Below are 18,518 nucleotides of genomic sequence, written 5' to 3' on the forward strand. Positions count from 1 at the left end.
GTGTGTCCTCTCCCTTCTGCTGCAGTGTGACGGAGAGCGCGCGTGTGTATGCGTGCTTGTGCGTGAAGGGAAAAGAAAGATGAAAAAGAGGGGGGAGGGAGAGAAAGAGGGAGAGAGAGAGAGAGAGGATACCGCTAGCCTGTCTTTCTCGACTACCACTGCTGCTGAGCATCTGCACAGCATCACGATGTCACAGAAGCCTCCTACCTGCTTGACCAATCAGAGCTCAGCTATCCTCAGTTGCCCCTCCCACTGCAGGTGACAAGAGGAATGAGCTCGGAGAGGAGAGTAGATGAGGAATCAGGGAGAAGCAAGAGAAGAGAGGCAAGATAATCTGGGATGCGGTGGAGCCAGAGATATTCATTGGAGTGAGATGTGTGCCACAATGAGACTGATGGGAAATGTGGAAAGATGACATCCACAATGGGAAGGATAGGATGAAAGGAAATGCAGATAAAAGAAAGCAAATAATGGAAGGACAAATATACACATTTGAGGTAAGAGAAAAGGGTACATGAATGTGAAAAGAGGTTTGACAGATTGCAAGGAAATACTGTAATGATAAAATTGGGAAGACATGCTGAAAACTTGTTGAGTTGCTCCCCCTAGTGTGTGTAGATATTAATGAACAGTAGGATGGGAAGGTTAGGATTGAACAAATGTCAAAACTAAGGAAGCAAACATTTGAGTAATAATTGTAAGGTTATATGCATAAACATTTCTGGTAACGTTAATCTAAACTTGTTTAATTTTGCCATTTCTGTAGGGAGACAATGAAATAAAAAACTGAGGTAAACAAAGCAATGCCAAACAAGCTAACTGCTTAAAAGGTCTGTAGTTAAAAATGACTAACGTTAGATGAGACTTTCTTTTTGTACTACAACATAAATTAACTACAGCCATAATTTAAACATTAAATTTGTTGCCAACAACATACACTTTTTTTTTACGGAAGGTGCCAACAATAAGGCTACTACAACCTCAAAGATGTAACGTTACAGTTTGGTCACATGCAAAAACAGGGCTAACGTTACCTGACAACAGCGATTTGTCATGCCACTTGAGCGCCAAAACGGTTGTTTGAATGGCAAAGGTAAATGTGTAGGTAAAAAAAATATTATTCGCGTTTGAGAGGGTTAACTGTATGTAGTCTATATCGTAGAATATGTGGTAATAATAATACCTAAAACCTGTTTGGAAACAGTCTTCTTTTTTGCCATTCAATTTGGTGCCGCTAGTGGCGCAGAAATAGCCTAAAAGCACTTTAAAGGGATAGTTCAGCCCAAAACTTTCATTTTCATTATATTTACTCACCCTCAAACGAAAGTCTTATGGATTTGGACCTACTTAGCAGTTATTTAAGTTAATATTAGGGTGACTAATTAATGACAGAATTTTCATTTTTGGGTTAACTAACCCTTTAACCCTGCTATAAAACTGCATGAACGCTTAGTAAAATGTAGTACCACTTGTAGTAAGCCCTATCGATACAAAGTTCATCCGTTGGAAGTCAGGCAGTTGACAGAAAGCTCGTCACGTCGCTCAGGTAAATAAGGCAAGCCTCTGGTTTCTATTTTTTTCTTCTTTTTGGAAGTAACGTACCAGTAGAGGACGCTAATATCAAATACATTTTCAAAGAGATGTAGGCATGGCGGTGTCACTTGAAATTCAATGCAATGAAATAGTAAATACATTATTATACTTGGAAGTATTATACTTTGCATAATTATATTATATTTTATGTATTATAGGCTACTTTAGAAATATTGTACTTGGTGTAGCCTACTTTTGTGGACTTTATAAATATTACATCACGATATCACTTTAACATTGGCATTCTCATTAAAAACGAGTTATAACTCGTTGCACTGTAGGCTACTACTTTTACTTCTGCAGGGGAACTTTCGTAGGGGAAGATGAAGTACTTTCTAGAAAAAGGAATGTGGTTAAATATTTTCTGCTCATGACTGAACCACAAACTTGGAAAGTCCTGATGATGACATTCTTCTGACATAAATTAGTTTGTAATATCATAATCTGTTATATCATAAAAACTACTAATTTAAATGTGTTACTTAAATGTGTGTTATTAATGAAACTCCATGTTCAGTATGTTCACTGTCCTCGTGCTTTTTTCTAGTCTTTAATCAGTTTGCCTTATCTGGGTTTGGATCATGTGGGATTTGTCTATGTATGTCCACTTGACATTTTCTAATAGCTCTTTGGCAGGTAGAGTGAGTTAAAGACAAGAGTGCAAAGTCATTAATAGTTCTCTGGGACACTAATCCGTTTCCCTGAATGGGCAAAACAGAACCTATCTGTGTTATTTCAGGGATTTGTTTTATGTAACAGATTAGTCTCCAGATCCACTGTGACGAGTTGAGTTGTTAATGTAGCTGGTGACAGAAAAGCTTAATCCTCTGACCTGCCCTGGACAGCGACCGTGCATCTGTGCTTTTCATCTCTCTTTTATCACTCCTTCAGGAAGGTCCAGCAACTTGCCTATCAGCATCTGCATTTGGAGAGAAGAAAAAAGAGGGAAAGCATGCCATGTCTGCACACAGAGTCCCTGTCCTCTTTGCCTGCTGAAGGCAGGTATGGAGTCACCTCAACCCGCAGGGGGTCTCAAGGGTCCAGGTCCAAATCTGGTAAAAAAGGGAAGAATGGAGAGAAGGGTGCTCGTGTGGAGAGGAATGACAGCGAGAAAGAACAGAGTGTCATAACCAGTGCTGGATGGGTCTTCTCACCGCTCTGGATCCCAGGTGCCAAAACCCAGAGACTGGGATTCAGGATGGGACAGGAAAGCGAGAGAGTGAAGGCATGGCTGGATGATCATTCAGATTCTGCCAGGTCTTACTTTAGCAGATCTTCAAGGTAGGTGAGCAGCGTAGTGGTATCTGTGAATCTTTGAGTGTGTGAAAAAAATCGTGCAATTAAATGATGTGATGTGAATCATGCATATTCATTCTTCAAGTCTTAAAGTTTGAAAATTGCATAGTCAGAAAAATGGTTCTAAATAGCACCAGATTACTATTCTATGAGGTATACCCCTAGTTTTACAGACAAGACTTAAATTAGAACCAGACTAAAATGCATGTTTGAGCTGGTTTAAGTGAAAGCAACTTGCACTGACATATCTTAAAATTATGTCAGTGCCACTGTTTTGTCTCAAGATGCACACCAGTAATGTTTTTTCTAAGACACATTTATTAAAGCTAATTATATGTCCCAATTAATTCAACTAACGCATAATCCTAGCTTAATCTATTCTAAGTACTGTCTGTAGAACCAGGCCATAATGTTTTTGCCAAACTTTTAAATGGTAGTGTATACATTTTATTTACCTGTTATTTATTTAATATGGCACACTCAAACTTTTACTTTTATAGTTCCATTAAGAACAGGAGCCTTAAACACCAACACAAAGTAACTAAGTAGCAAAGTAACAATTTCAGCATATCAGAGTTTGTTCCTTATAAATGATTTTAAATTGAAAAATAATACATTAACCAGTAAAGGAAATCTTTTTGAGAGACATCAATAATGATCTCACAGACAGTGTTTGATGAAAAGACCACCACGTCTGACAAACAGACCTGTGTTCTAAGCGGGGTAACATCATCCAAAACACCAGATACACCGGTGACCACCCACGGTTGTCTTTGTTAACAGGGATGACTTTGCCCAAATTGCTAGCAGTGCCATTTAATCTGCTGTGTCCCTTCTCTTCTTAGACATTTGGTGAATGGCTGTGTAGAAAGAGCCCAAGCTGCCCAAACCCTCATAACTGAGCCAAGGTCTAGGATGACTATTCTTGGCAGACGCAGGGTGTCCCACCCTATGTGTGGGCCCTCTCGAGGGATTCTGCACCCTGCCACAATGAAAAGACCACACTCCTTCTTTTCCGTCCATCAGATTGATAATCCTGAGAGTTTGGACCCCGGCGGGGAGCGTTCTCTTCAATCATTGCAGTCTACATGCTTTCCATTTTCAAGGTCAAGGTCAACTTGTTTGCCACATTCTCTGAGCTACTCAAGACCAGCAGGACAGTGTAGAAGAGGCGAGTCCTGTAACTTCATGATGCGGCTCGTTGGTGGTCCGAATAGACCTCTACAGAACAAAAATATCTGTCTTCAGGTCCTACAACATCTTTGTGAAATCACTCAGGCTCAGAGCTGCTGTTTCTCAATGACGACCGTGGACAAAACAGGTGTAAAGTGTTTGGGTCCTGTCTTCCAATCAAATGAGGAGTCTGTCTACGACTACACACAGTGCATTATGGGATATGTGGTCAGTTCTGGGATGCCTCTTAACATCAGGGATGCCCGTGAGGTAATAAATTAAGGTTGTTCCATGTCAAGTCTAATCTGGAGTCTAACTTGTGGAAAATGGGCATCCGATTACCCCTTTAATCCAAGGCGCTTTAGGTTGTCAGACTGTGACAAGTTATTCAGAGCTTGTCTACGGCTTTTAACAGTTTTAAAGACTTCTGGGGTGACTTCAAAGGTCTTACAGCAGTATTCGATTATGACATGAAAAAAAAATAATCATAAGAATGAAATTCCAATTATGAAAATGAAAAAGCAGTGTTAGATGAACATGTTTGAAAACATGAAGATGAGGATGATTTTCTTGTTTAGATCATTTTTTTAAGTGTCTTTTGTGACTTAGGTTTCATTATTGTATTTATTTAGGTATGCATTATTAATATGATATTAATAAACTGCAAATTATAAGCAAATTGCCAATAAATTGCCAATACATTTCTATACTATTTTGTAAATTAAATTAAATAAAACATTAAAATTTGAAAACAAATCATTTTAAATCTACAAGTTGCTTTAGGCATCACAACATAATTCTGTGCAGTATGAAATAAGCTATGAGCAGATGAACCGATATACAATAAAAATATACTTTTTTTTGTCTAAATTAAAATGAAAATAGAAACTAAAAGAAAAAGGAAATTAAATGCTACAATTGATTTTTATGCCTCAAAACCTATTATTGTACAATATGAATAATGGTTATTCATTTTGAGGTTTGATAAAGATTACATTTAACAGTGTTATTAAATTATAAGTGTTTTTAAAGATTAAATTTAAGTGAGCATTATATGATGGCGAAGGTAATCTCAAAGTAAAAATAGGGGAAATGGGCATGCACAATTTAAATATTTAATAATAATAATAATAGTAAACTTTATTTTATAGAGCGCCTTTAAAAGCAGCTTCTCAAAGCGCTGTACATAAAATCACAATCCACCGGAAAATACAACAAGTAAAAGTTAATAAACACAAAAGCAGCAACATTAATAATAAAAATAACTATAAAACGATCACAAAAAGACATCAGCATTCAAATGCAAGTTTAAAAAAATGTGTTTTGAGAAGAGCTTTAAAAATGCTAAAAGTCTGTGCTTCCCTGAGTTCAGGGGGGAGAGAGTTCCAAAGTGTAGGAGCATAGACAGAAAAAGCCCTGTCACCCATAGATTTTAGGTGCGTTTGTGGAACAGTTAACAGATTACAATGTGAGGAGCGCAGTCGGCGATCATGATCTTAAAATCAACACGGAACCTGACCGGGAGCCAGTGTAAAGACTTCAGAACTGGAGTAATATGGTCAAATTTCCTAGCTCCCATCAGGATCCGGGCAGCAGAATTTTGAACATATTGCAATTTATATATACTTATGTTAGACAAATATATCATTCTCACCTTTAGGTTTATTGGAACTGAATATGTGTGGGAACGAGAGACGAGATTGCATGTACTTGTTAGTCTTTATACGCTTTGAGGCATAGCCGTGGGTAGATAAATCTTCTCTCCTCCAAGTTTAAACCCGGTTTTGTTTCTGTGACAGCTGACAGAATGTGAGCATAGAAGAGAGAGAGAGAGAGAGAATGAACAGCACTGAAACCTAACCGGTATCTCTGTCAGAAACATGCCACAACTCTCATCTTTGGCCCTCTTTCAGGGTTCTACCCCATTATGCCGCTGAAATTTCTCACGTTTGACTGCAGTCAGTTATAAAACAACATACACTGTCATCACAGAGATTAGTGAAGCAAGGTTTTAAACTGATGTGTTGTACTGAATAATGCGAATTACTGATTTGAACTGTTCTTTTATAGGATCCGAGATTTCAGATTGAACCATATGAGACAGGAGAAGACAGGCCCAAGAGTATTCTCAGTGTGCCCATCCTTAACCACAAAAAGGAGGTTGGACTTTTGTCACTATGCTATATGTCCAGTATTGCGTTAGTACCACTAACAAGATTGGTTGTACTACATTTTTTATATTTAATTATTTGTATCTTTTTAGTAATGAACATTCTTTTTTTTTTTGTCTATGGACTGATTTTGGCAGGTTATAGGTGTCATCATGGCTGTGAACAAAAGCAGGCGAGGCACATGCGTAGACAGCTGTTTCTCCAAGCAAGATGAGAAAGCAAGTATTGATCAATATTAAACATGGCATACATTTTGCCTTTCAAAAAACTAAATTCAATAATACAGAGTACATGTACATTTTTTGTTAATTACACATAAAATTTTAATATGAATTTTGTGACGTAGATTAGGTATCTTTAATAAATAATTCAAGCTAACTACTGTCGTGTGACTTGAATGGATGAGTCAAATAATGAGACCGTGTTTTGCCACTAGGTTCTGTCGTCACATATGGTGTTGTTCGGACTGATCCTGGAAAACAGCCAGCTGTGTGAGAGTTCTGAACAAGAGAGCAAACGCAACCAGGTAAATCACACAGACTTTACATTTATTCATTTAGACACCTTGATCTAAAGAATGCGTCAACATAAGTGATTCCTCTGAAGGAGACATAACTGACAGATCTAACTAAAAATAAGATATTTTTACAATATACAGTACAATTAGCACTTACTTTAGGGATTCATCTTAAATTCACTGTTTTTAGAATTCATTGAGGTTATAATTGTGGTGGATTTGATTGACAGGTTCTACTGGAGTTGGCCCAGCTGGTGTCACATGACTACCCCTCTGTGGATGACATGCTCTGCAAACTGGCTGCTGTCATCCTGCCAGTGACAAAAGCACAAATCTGTACTGTTTTCATCTCAGATGACAGCTCCACGGTAGTACAAAAATGAATACGTTTATGGAGTATATTAGCATCTGTAAAGTGTTGGTTTTGCTCTTGCTTAAGTCTTTCACTTTCATTTAATTTCTTGTAAAGGTTAAAAAACAACACAAAGGTCATGGAATGCTTATGATACTGAACTACTAAAAACAGCTTGATAAATTGACTGATAGAGCCGGGGTTTTTTTTTATGTCTTGAAGGGGCCTTTCTCAAGGATGGTCCATATAGAAGAAACCAATCGCTCTGTCCAATGTTCCACAAGGTAAATAAATGTACATTTACAATTTGATCACAACACGCAATAACATTTACTTTGGTTTGTTTGAGCACATAATGTTGAAAGTCATATAATAATAGTCTTCTCTATTATTATATTTCTCCCTAAAACTTTAGCAAACAAAAAAGAAATAAAACATTTGTATTCATATGCGTACAATGAGCAAGTTTATGTCAGTTAAATATAAAATGGCAGATGTGAATGTAATCTTCAGGGATTGTGACACCAGTGACATCAGCTACATGCTTGCTGTTCATGTGCAAAACTCTATGGAGACGCTGAACTTTGTCAACAGGCCTGTAAGTTGATCTGATTGATTTAATAATTGTCACACTATACCTGCTGGTATAAATACCTTTGCTAATGTAGTGATTGAAATCATATTTCTACTTGGAAACCAGCAATGACATATTTTCATAGTCTTTCTCTTCTTTTAAATAGGGAAAAACATATCATCATGTGACCAAAAAGTACAGCATTTTTTTTCCCTGACATACACTGTTTTTGTGTGTTCTCCAAGGCCCAGATTTCCAAGGTCCCTCTGGTCAGAAGTTTGATCGGCACACCTCTGAGAGGCAAACAGAGAGGTAATGTCATTCAGTAGGTCAATGTTTACACAGTCTTGTATTGTTCCAATGAACGAAAACTCATGTGTTTTCATGTTTTCTCATCATGTTTTCCCTAAGGATTTTTTGGTTGTTCAGATTTTTTCATTTATAGCTCAAGAGATCATGTTATATTATATTACATACAATAAGAGTATACAGCTCTATATTTAATTTAATTAATTTAATTTTAATTATTCAATTTAATATGGAATACATAATTCAGATAATTTGGTTTGGGAAGAAAATTTTCATACGGAAACCCCAGACTTAGGAAATCTGAGCACAGTTTGTGATGTTTTTAAGATCTTTTTTTTTTTTTAAATCCTGTTTGAAGAGGAGACACATGACCTAACTGGGGTCTTTTAACTCTAGGTTCAAAAAGTCTCATTGATGCAATTTAAAAGATCTTTTTGTGATCTCAGTTCAAATATATTACATCCCATTCTGTTCATCTCCAAAGGAATTTAGACGGTTGACAATGATACTGGTATGAAAATAGTCTGTTTAGACAGCATACATATTGCTTTCTTCGTATAGGTGTGTGCCAGCTAGTCGATAAAAGAAACGTGGCCCTTGCTGAGACAGAAGTTTTTAGCCGAGCTGATGAGCTCCTCCTGGAAGACTTTGCGGTGTACTGTGCGCTAGGATTGCAGAACTTCAACACGCAGCAGAAGGCAGATAAAACCAGAGCCAGGCTGGCTGTAACTAAAGAGGTAGGATATGCCATCACATTCCTGTTGAGTCACTGGAAATCACTTGTTTTTGTAAGAATAATGAGTAAGTGATTTGAATACTGACTCTTGATTTACACAGAAATTAATTCATACACATGGCTTCATAATTTAAAAGTACTACAGAATTTAGCAATGAACAGACTGTACATTGTTTTTCTTTTCTTTTCATGATGTGTATGTATATGGGTGTGTATGTGTTTGCACCTATAGGTCTTATCTTATCAAATCTCTGTTTCACAAGAGGAGATTCATGACTTGGAGGTAACATTCTTTTTTAATACTTCCTTTTATTTTTCTTGAAAAGTACCCCCAATCCTTCTACAACCGCACTAATGACTAAATTAACTTATTAATAACTTACTTATAACTTAAGCGTTAAAGCCTGTAATTGTTGATGTAATAAAGGAACTTGCAACTTCCTGTGATTAGTGTCGTTTATTATTGTGTGTGTTTGTGGTTTTGTCAGTTGCACCACTCAACTCAGGACATTTTTTCAGTGTGTCATTTGAAAGATTTAATCAATAATCTTCCCATTTCCCCTCGCTTTCCTCTCCTCCAGGAGTCCCTCATCCCGTCAGCAGATGCACTCTGTCTACTGGATTTTGGCTTCAGTGATTTTAATATGTCCCAGACTGCCATGACTCAGGCCGTTGTGCGCATGTTCCTGGATCTTAATTTGCCCCAGGATTTCAGCATTGACTTCAAGGTTTCTGGTTTAATCCTGCTTGGCTCTTCTAAATAACTAAAATCACAATCAGGTTTTGAGTAATATACTTGCATGTAAGCTATGGATTTAGAGTTGGTATTTCCCTTTATTTCTCAGATCTTGTGTCAGTGGGTTTTGAGCATAAGGAAGTGCTACAGGAACAATGTGGTCTATCATAACTGGAGTCATGCATTACGTACTGCCCAGTGTATGTTTGCCATGCTGCAGACAAAGGAGCTAAAGGTCAGAATCATAGTCTGTCAATAATCAATTTGTCCTAATCTTTTTTTTCTTTCTTTTTTTCTTTAAAATGTAATGGATTTGAGGAGTTTTGTGTTTGAAATTTAAAAAAGTAACAAATCCTTTCCTCACGGGGCAATTTGACCCCCATAGGAATGAATGGAATGCGAGGAATGCTTTAGTACACATAGAAAAAAACAAAAAATGCTCAAAATTCGAACTAAAACTGCTAAAACTTTACCAAAAAAATACTTTATAATATCTACATGTGTATCTGAATGCATACTGAAGAGAAATGACTTTAGGACCCAGCGGAACAGCTCATTTGCTCCAAACAGCGATAAGTAATCTAGTGGCAAGAGTCATGAAATATCATGTCAATATTTTTTTTCCACCCGAGGTCATCAAAGACACCCAATGTAAGATATTTTAAGCTGAATCAAAAGGGTTATGCATGAAATTGTGAGTTATTTTGATTTTAAGTTGAAAGAATGTGAGGAATGTGCTTAAATTACTATTTATTTATTGATCCGATCTAGCAATTGAAAGGGAAAAAATTATAAAATAAAATAACAAAAAATAGACAAAATATTATAAAAATTAAATAAAAGAAGCTTTCTGAAAAAAAAAAAAAAAAAAAAAAAAAGTATAACTTTAGGGTTTCGGGTCATTTTGACCCGCGAGGGAAAGATGTGTTACAAGGTGCAGGGAAGGATGAGGGTTAAGCAAATTATTAGTTAATTAATCCATGTACTCCCAAATCTCTGATATTTCATTGCCCTCACATTTGGTGTTATTCCAAGCTTACTTAATCTCTTGTGTTCTTTAATCCAGAGTAATTTTAGCAGTCTGGAGGTTCTTGCTCTCATGATTGCCAGTCTGAGCCATGATCTGGACCATAGAGGCGTGAATAACTCTTACATAGAGAGGTAAACTAATACACACTACTCCAACCCCCACTTTGATAAAGAACATCTCTGACTATGGTGGTATTATAAACAATATTCTAAACTTCAGTAATGCTATGCAGCTACATTTGCCTAATAAGTATTTGGACACACATTTAAACACTGTAAATTGCCTTAATATTTTGTCCTGGCAAATAATGCATTCTTACAGTCTGTAGTGCATCTTGGTATTCTCTTTTTCTCTTTCTCCTATCTTTCTTTCTCTCTGTGTTTTAGGAGTAACCAGCCTCTGGCACAGCTGTATGGTCACTCATCCCTAGAGCACCATCATAATGACATGTGCCTTCTCATTCTCAACAACCCCGTAAGATCCCATAACATCTATCCATTCTTTCATCCATCCATCCATCAATTCATAACATTGTTTATCCATCCATCCATCCATCCATCCATCCATCATCCTTAACATAATTTATCTATCCATCTATTCATCCATAACATTATTTATCCATCCATCCATGACATAATTTATCCACCCGTCCATCCATTCCTAACATCTTCCATCCATACATACATTAATCCATCCATTTATAAAATAATTTATCCATCCATCATCCATCCATTCATAAAATAATCTATCCATCCATCCATCCATCCATTCATTCACAACATAATTATCCATCCATCTATTCAAAACATCATCCATCCATTCATTCATCCATAACATAATTTATCCATCCATCTATCTAACCATCCATTCATAAAATAATTTATCCATCCATCTATTCATAAAATAATTTGTTGATTGATCCATCCAAATAACACAATTATCCGTCCATCCATCGGTCCATTCATAATATCATCCATCCATCCATAATATAATTTTTCCATCCAACTATTTATCTATCCATTCATAACATAAATTAACCTTCCATCCATTCATAACATCATTTATCCATCAATCCATCACATCATATATTTCATATGAACTATTCATTCATCCATCCATAACAAACAATGAATATCCATCCATTCATAACATTCAATAAATATCCATCCATCCTGTTATCCATCTATCCTGTTGTCCATCTGTCCGTCCATCCATTCATCCATCTAGTTGTTCATTTGTCCGTCCATCCATCCATCCATCTATCCAGTTGTTCGTCCGTCCATCCATCCAGTTGTTAATTTGTCTGTCCATCTATCCACCCATCCAGTTGTTCATTTGTCCATCGATCCATCTATTCATAAATGAATGAATTCATGTCCATTCACAGCTGTTTCATACTTCCCACCCCTCTTCTTTCTCAGGGCAGTCAGATTCTGAGCTCGCTCTCATTGAAGGAATACAAGGCCTGTGTGCAGATGATTGAGAAGAACATTCTGGCAACAGACCTTGCTATTTATATAGAGTAAGCTATAATCCTTTTCCAATTCAAGCTATAAACATAGATGTTCACACAAAATATGTTAAAACACAACAAGCTAAATGTGGCTGTATGGGTTTATTTAACTATAGGAAGAGAACAAAGTTCTTTAAACTTGCTCAGAATAACAGCTGTCTTTGGAAGGATGAAGGACATAGAGAACTGCTGAGGTAAAAAAATATACAAAATATACTTTGAAGAATATGCACTTTAATGCACAACATTCACTCATTTATGACTAAAAATAATAATAATAAAAAATACATTTCATCTGATGCACATTCTCACATACAGTGAGAAAACCATACACGTTTCTTGTACTTAAAACAACACATACACATATGAATTATTCTGTTTCTCTTTTTTCTGCTGTCATTTTATCTGACTGCAGAACAGCACAAGAACAGGAAACACTCACCACTTTGTGTTTTTCTTGTAACCACTTCCTGTCGCTATATTAACTGATGTTCCTGATGTAAATAGGTCAATGCTAATGACAGCAAGTGACATATGTGCAATAACCAAACCATGGCCAGTTCAGAAGCGGGTGAGCATCTCCCACACACACATTTGTATGCATGCATGCAGATACACCACATCCACACATGCATTCAAGTGTAGAAACACACACTTGTATCTGCACATACACACATTTCTCTTTCTTTCTCATCATCTCAACAGATTGCTGAACTTGTTGCAACAGAATTTTATGCACAAGGAGACAGAGAAAAGTATGAATTCAACATTCAGCCAATTGTAAGTTTAAAGTTATGTGTTAACTTTCTCTACTTCATTACTTGTGTACAGGAAGATACTATATTTAAAAGGAAGAGGGGGCATATTATATTATAGTTTCCAAAATAATCCTCTTTTTTACAAATAGTTAGTAATGTTGTTCAATTAGAAGTTTAATCTCTTTCTCACAGGATGTGATGGACCGTGAAAACTCCTCTCGGTTACCTCACATGCAGGTTGACTATATCGACGGGATTTGCTCTCCACTCTATGAGGTGAGGGCCTGCCTGCACACATCCTGTTAGAAATGTGTGAGAACATAAAAGTATGTGTGTTTAGTGAGTAAGAGGTATTTCTGCTGCAATGCTGTGCCTCTGTCTTGCAAAAGAAGAATATAGTCTATACCTACTCTTTCTCTCTCTTTGCCCTTCTTTTCCAGGCCCTGGCCAGCATTTGTGAGTCCTGTTCTCCTCTGAAAGAAGGTTGTAGAAGGAACAAAAAACACTGGCAACAGCTGGTAGACAGCAGAAAGGAAGAAGAAAGCTTAAAAATTAAAAGACAAAATGGAGAAAGGGAAGAAGCAAGTTTAACTCTTTCGGAGGGGCCATTCATAGAGTAGACGAGCAAGAGAGAAAAAATATCTGATATTCAGATTATTACTATATATGATGACATTATTAACACTCTCCATCTGGTTTATAGTCAACACTAAAACAAAGAAAAGAGGAAAAAACATAACAAACTAGTGTAATAAAGTGAAAGAGATGGACTGAAAGAGATTGACGCAGGTATAATTTGTCACAACCAGTTACGCCATCTATACCGGTCATTCTTGATGGGTTCAAATAAACCGCAGACTTTATGTGAAGTATATACACAAGACTAGTTCCTGGTTGGCTTTGTCATACTAATGAATCATTACTAAATCATTTTATATGTACTCACGTGTTTAATATGTGTTGAGTCGTTTTAGACAATAAAGCACAACTTGATTCTACTTAATAATGTTTCTGTTCATTCCTAAAAAAAAAAAAAAAAAGGATTAATTTTAATTAAATTCACATGCTTGTAAAACTGAAAAGATAAAAAGAGTCTGTTATGTTTTTTTTCTTCAGAACACACTAATATTGTTGCATTTAATTGATTTATTACTCCCACATTGATTATTACAGGTTGACCTGATAATCTAACATCACAGCCATGCATATTTCCTGTCATAAAAATGAAAAAAGTGCAATGAAATTAGCGGCAGATAATGGGGGAGTGCCTGACGGTGCAACAGAATGGTGTTTTCTCTTGATGTGGTCTCAAGTCTTCACGTGACCTGTAGCAACATGTGCAGTCTTGTATAGAAACGAGTTTGCCAGATGTGCCTTTCTAACCTACTCAGTATGCAGGGCAATGCTCTGAGAGACTGACAGTAGAGCTAGTTGCTCAAACACAGATAAAAACTACTACTTTCAGATTTTATTCAACCTTTAAATCCACTTCATTAGGGGAGTCTAAGTAATTTGTAAACATCATATGCATTTGTAATAATTTTCATAATTATATTTTATTGAATTATAAACTGATTATATAAGGACCCAAGAACATCCAAGAGTCAAGAGTAAATCCTCTGTTTACTATGATTTAAAAAATTGGCGGTAAAAAGTAGTGACACGATCTTCAAGCCTCATGTTTCATTTTCTTTTTTATAAATAACTGGGGGGGTTTTCCAGCGAAAAAAAAAAATACACTCAAAACAATTGGACCTTGTATACGCAATAACCACAAAAAGTTAAAAATTAACCATTATTTTTTTTATCATGAAAAGAGAGCTGTTTAATTTTTCTTAAAGAGTCAGGAGAAAGTGCATTGCAGCCCTCTAATCATTAAAAATATATGAATGATGTTTGTTGTCACTGTTTTAAACTGGTTGTCATTGAGTTCAGTGCACCTTTTTTTAGCATGAATTAATTAAACAGGCTAAATAAGCAAATATGTCTTTAAATATGTAAAATACGGGGAAAAAAACAAATGTCATGAAATTTAGTACAAAAATCATTTTATTAAATATATATATAATAAATAAATACATAAATATAAATACAGCACAATGTTAACAAAACTCAACATTTAATAAGCTGTTTTAAACATAAACAAGCATAATGGTGCACATCAGCAAATGTCAGGTTAAAATGTCAGATGTGGACAGCTCAACATCACAGATGATCCAGATATTCATGGTGTTTTGCTGCAAAACAAAAATACATTTATTTAGAGGCATTATTATTTCCTTGAGAAGACCTGATAATTTGTAGGCTATTTTTTCATTGGTTGCACTTTTTTTGTCAGCATTTGTCACTATCCCAAACAAATGATGAAAATGTATTGACACTTACTTGGCAAGGATCTTCTCAATGACCTTCTTAACCCAGGGAGCAGTAGGGTCCAGACAGATCTCTTTCCTGGATCCCTTTAGGGTGGCACTAAAAATTAAGAAAGAAAAAAAAACAGTAAGAACCATATTTTTGATTGTATTCATCTGGATCTATATGTAATCTGTAAGTGTTATGCCATTGTTAAGGTGTAAACTCACATGATCTCTGTGTCTTTACAGTGTGGGCTGGGAGGGATAAGCTCCACGCTCTCTATGTGTTTACCAATGCGTCGACTCTCTGTTTCAATGCAGTGACAGCGTAGATCTACACCCACACCTCTAAGACTCATTCCTGAAAGCAAAATCAAAAGAATAAGTTAATATTGTGTTATCACATACAGTACATGCATGACTTACTAAAGTGGATATTGTGTACAAACTATGGTTACTGATTAACCTGAAAAACGTTTTATAGCAGAATTTTGCAATTGACTTACCTTCACCAATGGTCAGGAATGCCAGGGCAACAATAACAAAGACTGAAAAGATTTTGCAGTTCATTCTGCCAAAGCAAAGCTTAGATTTACTAATGAAAACAACAAAAGGAAAAGTATTCTTGATGCTAGTTGCTTTAGGTGTTCAGTTCTGTTGGTGACTTCTGTTCACATTGTGGAGACTGCAGCTCTTTTAAAGCTCTGTCCTGGAAGTGAGTCAGAGGGAATTGCGCAACAACAGTTTGGGAAAGTTTGTGCTGATGTCACGAGGATGTGAACCTCATGTCCTAGTTATCCATGTGATAAGTGACAGAATATAATGAATGAGTTTAAGGAATTTTTGAGGGGATCAACATTGACATGTGCGTACGACTCAGCATTTGGTGTTTTTCAGCAATAGAAAAAATAAAACAATCATTCAAATCACATTCATCAACATATTATTGAATTTTGCAAGACATTAATGCAATACATAAATGAATGCTGATTATGCAAATAAAAATTGCACTCACTCTTAAGTACTGCACCAAACTAAGCCTACTGGAAAGATAGTGTTATAACTTATATACCGCTGAAAATCAATATTGCCGCTACTTCCAGGTAGGGGAGAGTGGGGTGAGTTGTGCCAGTTTTTACTCAAAGTGACTTTAAAGTGAGGCCATGGCAGTAATGCCTTCAACTTAAGGATGTACATATATTTCAGGATGTGGTGCATCCCTGAGAACAATAACTTTGGATCTGAAATAAATTGTTTCAGAAATACAGCTCTTGGGAAAAAAGTGGTCTCATGGCACAACTTGCCCCTGGTGCGGGGGAAGTTGTGCCTTTGGGGGAATACATTGGGGGTAAATTGTGCCAGTGATTTCTGAAGTAAAACAGAACATTTTAATGTTATGAACCGTAATGCTATATGAAAGCAAGATAAATTCAATACAAAATTACTCATTTAAGGTTTATTTAGATATTGTCACCCTGGAATACCATAGCATGCGTTTTTCCTACTATGGTCAATTGCATAGGGATTTTGTATTGAACATAACTCTGGCTCACAGTGTCATAGAGACAAGGGGGTGGGCTCATTTTACTCAGACGACCAATCAGTCTCTCAGGATCATTGTGAAGCTATCAAGCTTTATGCCCTAGCAACCATTCAGAGCACCATAGCAACACAATATATGATATTTGTGAATCATTTCAGGCAAAAAGGCGTTGGCAATAGATGCCTGTTGACATAGCGCTGTCTGTCAATTATGTAACATATAAGAATAAAGTGACTAGGCTAATTTCTAAACATCCTATTGTGACATAGGCCACTTAAAAACGGAATAAAACTTCTATTTAATAACATAGTGCAAACTCAAAACTGAAATCAGTGTTAGCTAAATTAAACAAATAGCAGGCAGGCCCAAGTAAAACAATGATGAGGCATGCCCATCTCCTCACTTCTCAAGATTATCCCCTGTGAGTATGTAGGTCTAGGTGGTCTGGATCTGGCACAACTTAACCCAGGCCCTTTGGCACAAATCACCCCAGACCCACAAGTTTGAAAAACTAGCATGATCCAGCAGTTAAGAGCTAACATCATGCTAACTGTATAGACTCATTGTGTAGCCTACTAAAGCACTAAAACATGTGTGAAATGTTTTCAAACTTGTCTATAATTGTTCAGACACTACAATCAAAAAACCTTAATCATAGAAATTTTACTTTGAAAGGGAAAAAACTGTTTTTTGCACTAAAATATGCTTAACTCTCATGCCATGTGTCTCTTTTCTTCGAGGACGAGTAAAAGTGATTGCTTTTCAAAATTATGTGGTCACATGACCAATTTCTATGGTTTTCCAGAAACAAGGGTGGAACAACTCCCCCCCCGGCACAAATCACCCCACTCTCCCCTACTCCACCACAAAACTGTCATGAACGCCAAACAAGACTCCAAGGTAACTTCCTCACAAGTGACAACATCCATTTACATAGCCTATAATGCTTTTTACGGATGTCTATCACGCTTCCACCAATATTCTTTCTCTTTTCTCTCACCTTCTTTTTTCATATCCTCGAATTTAAGCGAATAATTAACTCACCAGTAGCCTGTTTTTTATACAGGACACCCCGAAGTTGTGACCGGTTGTTATCAGTTTTGCTTATTTGTGAACAGTCACAGTGTGAGAATTGTTTGTTATCGTAACTGAGAACATTGATGATTATGACTGCTTTTGTGAACACACTGCACAAATGCTGTTGAAAATGAACATATTTGAAAATGGGTGAAACAGTCAAATATAAACTAAAATGTTGCATTTTCTGAAGACAGTATAGTGTGAGGCGAGCGTTAAGCAATGTTTAAGTCGCTATCCACCTTATTTTTCACGCAAGAGCGGGCGGCGCCATTTTTTAAATGTGTTAAATTTCCGGTAAACCACTTCCGCTAATTGTAGTTGTATTGTAAACCCGTAGTTCTGCGTTGATTGTGTAGTTTTGACTGGCTAGCTAACTTTTAATATGGATTACAGACAGACTGGCGTCATTTGCACAGTTATGGTGGGCCATAATAGCTGGTTCAAGCGTAAAAAAATACCTGAAAGATATTTGTTTTGTCCATAATCCACGCACCAGAACTGAATGTGTATGTGGAGCACGCTAGCTCGTCGGCTTTGGTTAAAATCATTATTGTAATGTGTGAACACGCTGCATGGCAATGCGAGTCAAATAGTTAACAGTGTATTGCGTTAACCGTTCAATCACCATTTTGAGTTCTTTTCACGCACGTGCTTAATGTGACACGACGCAGTACATGTGAAATGGGGCAAATGGACGGCAGCAGCAGTAGTTTACGCATTTCTCTTATGTGTATTTGAGCGACACATTTGTGAGAAACAGCCAAAATGTTTTGCTCTTTCCAC

At 36.6% G+C, this 18,518-nt stretch overlaps 2 protein-coding genes across 3 annotated transcripts; one reads left to right on the top strand and one right to left on the bottom strand.

Annotated features, from left to right (window-relative positions):
- Positions 1-290: 290 nt before the first annotated feature.
- pde5aa (phosphodiesterase 5A, cGMP-specific, a) lies at positions 291-13,515 on the top strand. Of its 2 annotated transcripts, none has more exons than XM_084402183.1 (22): positions 291-497; positions 2,485-2,874; positions 3,735-4,332; positions 6,133-6,222; positions 6,371-6,451; positions 6,670-6,759; positions 6,981-7,118; positions 7,325-7,386; positions 7,616-7,700; positions 7,922-7,988; positions 8,547-8,722; positions 8,954-9,004; positions 9,303-9,449; positions 9,567-9,692; positions 10,524-10,618; positions 10,874-10,961; positions 11,909-12,009; positions 12,117-12,194; positions 12,508-12,571; positions 12,706-12,780; positions 12,951-13,034; positions 13,199-13,515. In XM_084402183.1, exons 2-22 carry the CDS (start codon positions 2,546-2,548, stop codon positions 13,376-13,378), a joined length of 2,805 nt encoding a protein of 934 aa, XP_084258309.1. In that variant the 5' UTR covers positions 291-497; positions 2,485-2,545; the 3' UTR covers positions 13,379-13,515. The 2 variants fall into 2 exon arrangements, with proteins under 2 accessions (XP_084258309.1, XP_084258310.1); XM_084402184.1 differs by lacking the exon at positions 291-497 and adding an exon at positions 1,480-1,546.
- A 1,345-nt stretch (positions 13,516-14,860) lies between these two features.
- Positions 14,861-15,822, bottom strand: cxcl8a (chemokine (C-X-C motif) ligand 8a). The gene is made up of 4 exons (XM_084402201.1): positions 15,619-15,822; positions 15,341-15,473; positions 15,144-15,230; positions 14,861-14,995 (listed from the first exon to the last, which is right to left on the bottom strand). The coding sequence occupies exons 1-4, from the start codon at positions 15,680-15,682 to the stop codon at positions 14,983-14,985; spliced, it is 297 nt and encodes a 98-aa protein (XP_084258327.1). The 5' UTR covers positions 15,683-15,822; the 3' UTR covers positions 14,861-14,982.
- Positions 15,823-18,518: the final 2,696 nt, after the last annotated feature.

This window comes from Rutilus rutilus (genome assembly GCF_951802725.1).
Source record: "Rutilus rutilus genome assembly, chromosome: 2".
Classification (NCBI taxonomy): domain Eukaryota; kingdom Metazoa; phylum Chordata; class Actinopteri; order Cypriniformes; family Leuciscidae; genus Rutilus; species Rutilus rutilus.

Bases quoted from the DNA above. Each gene is read 5' to 3' on its own strand.
- cxcl8a (XM_084402201.1), bottom strand. From the start codon at position 15,682: ATGAACTGCAAAATCTTTTCAGTCTTTGTTATTGTTGCCCTGGCATTC. The intron at 15,474-15,618 runs GTAAGTCAATTG...TTTTGCTTTCAG, and splicing joins ATTCCTGACCATTGGTGAAG to GAATGAGTCTTAGAGGTGTG. The intron at 15,231-15,340 runs GTGAGTTTACAC...CTTAATTTTTAG, and splicing joins TGTAAAGACACAGAGATCAT to TGCCACCCTAAAGGGATCCA.
- pde5aa (XM_084402183.1), top strand. From the start codon at position 2,546: ATGCCATGTCTGCACACAGAGTCCCTGTCCTCTTTGCCTGCTGAAGGC. The intron at 6,452-6,669 runs GCAAGTATTGAT...TTTTGCCACTAG, and splicing joins TCTCCAAGCAAGATGAGAAA to GTTCTGTCGTCACATATGGT. The intron at 10,962-11,908 runs GTAAGATCCCAT...CTTCTTTCTCAG, and splicing joins TTCTCATTCTCAACAACCCC to GGCAGTCAGATTCTGAGCTC.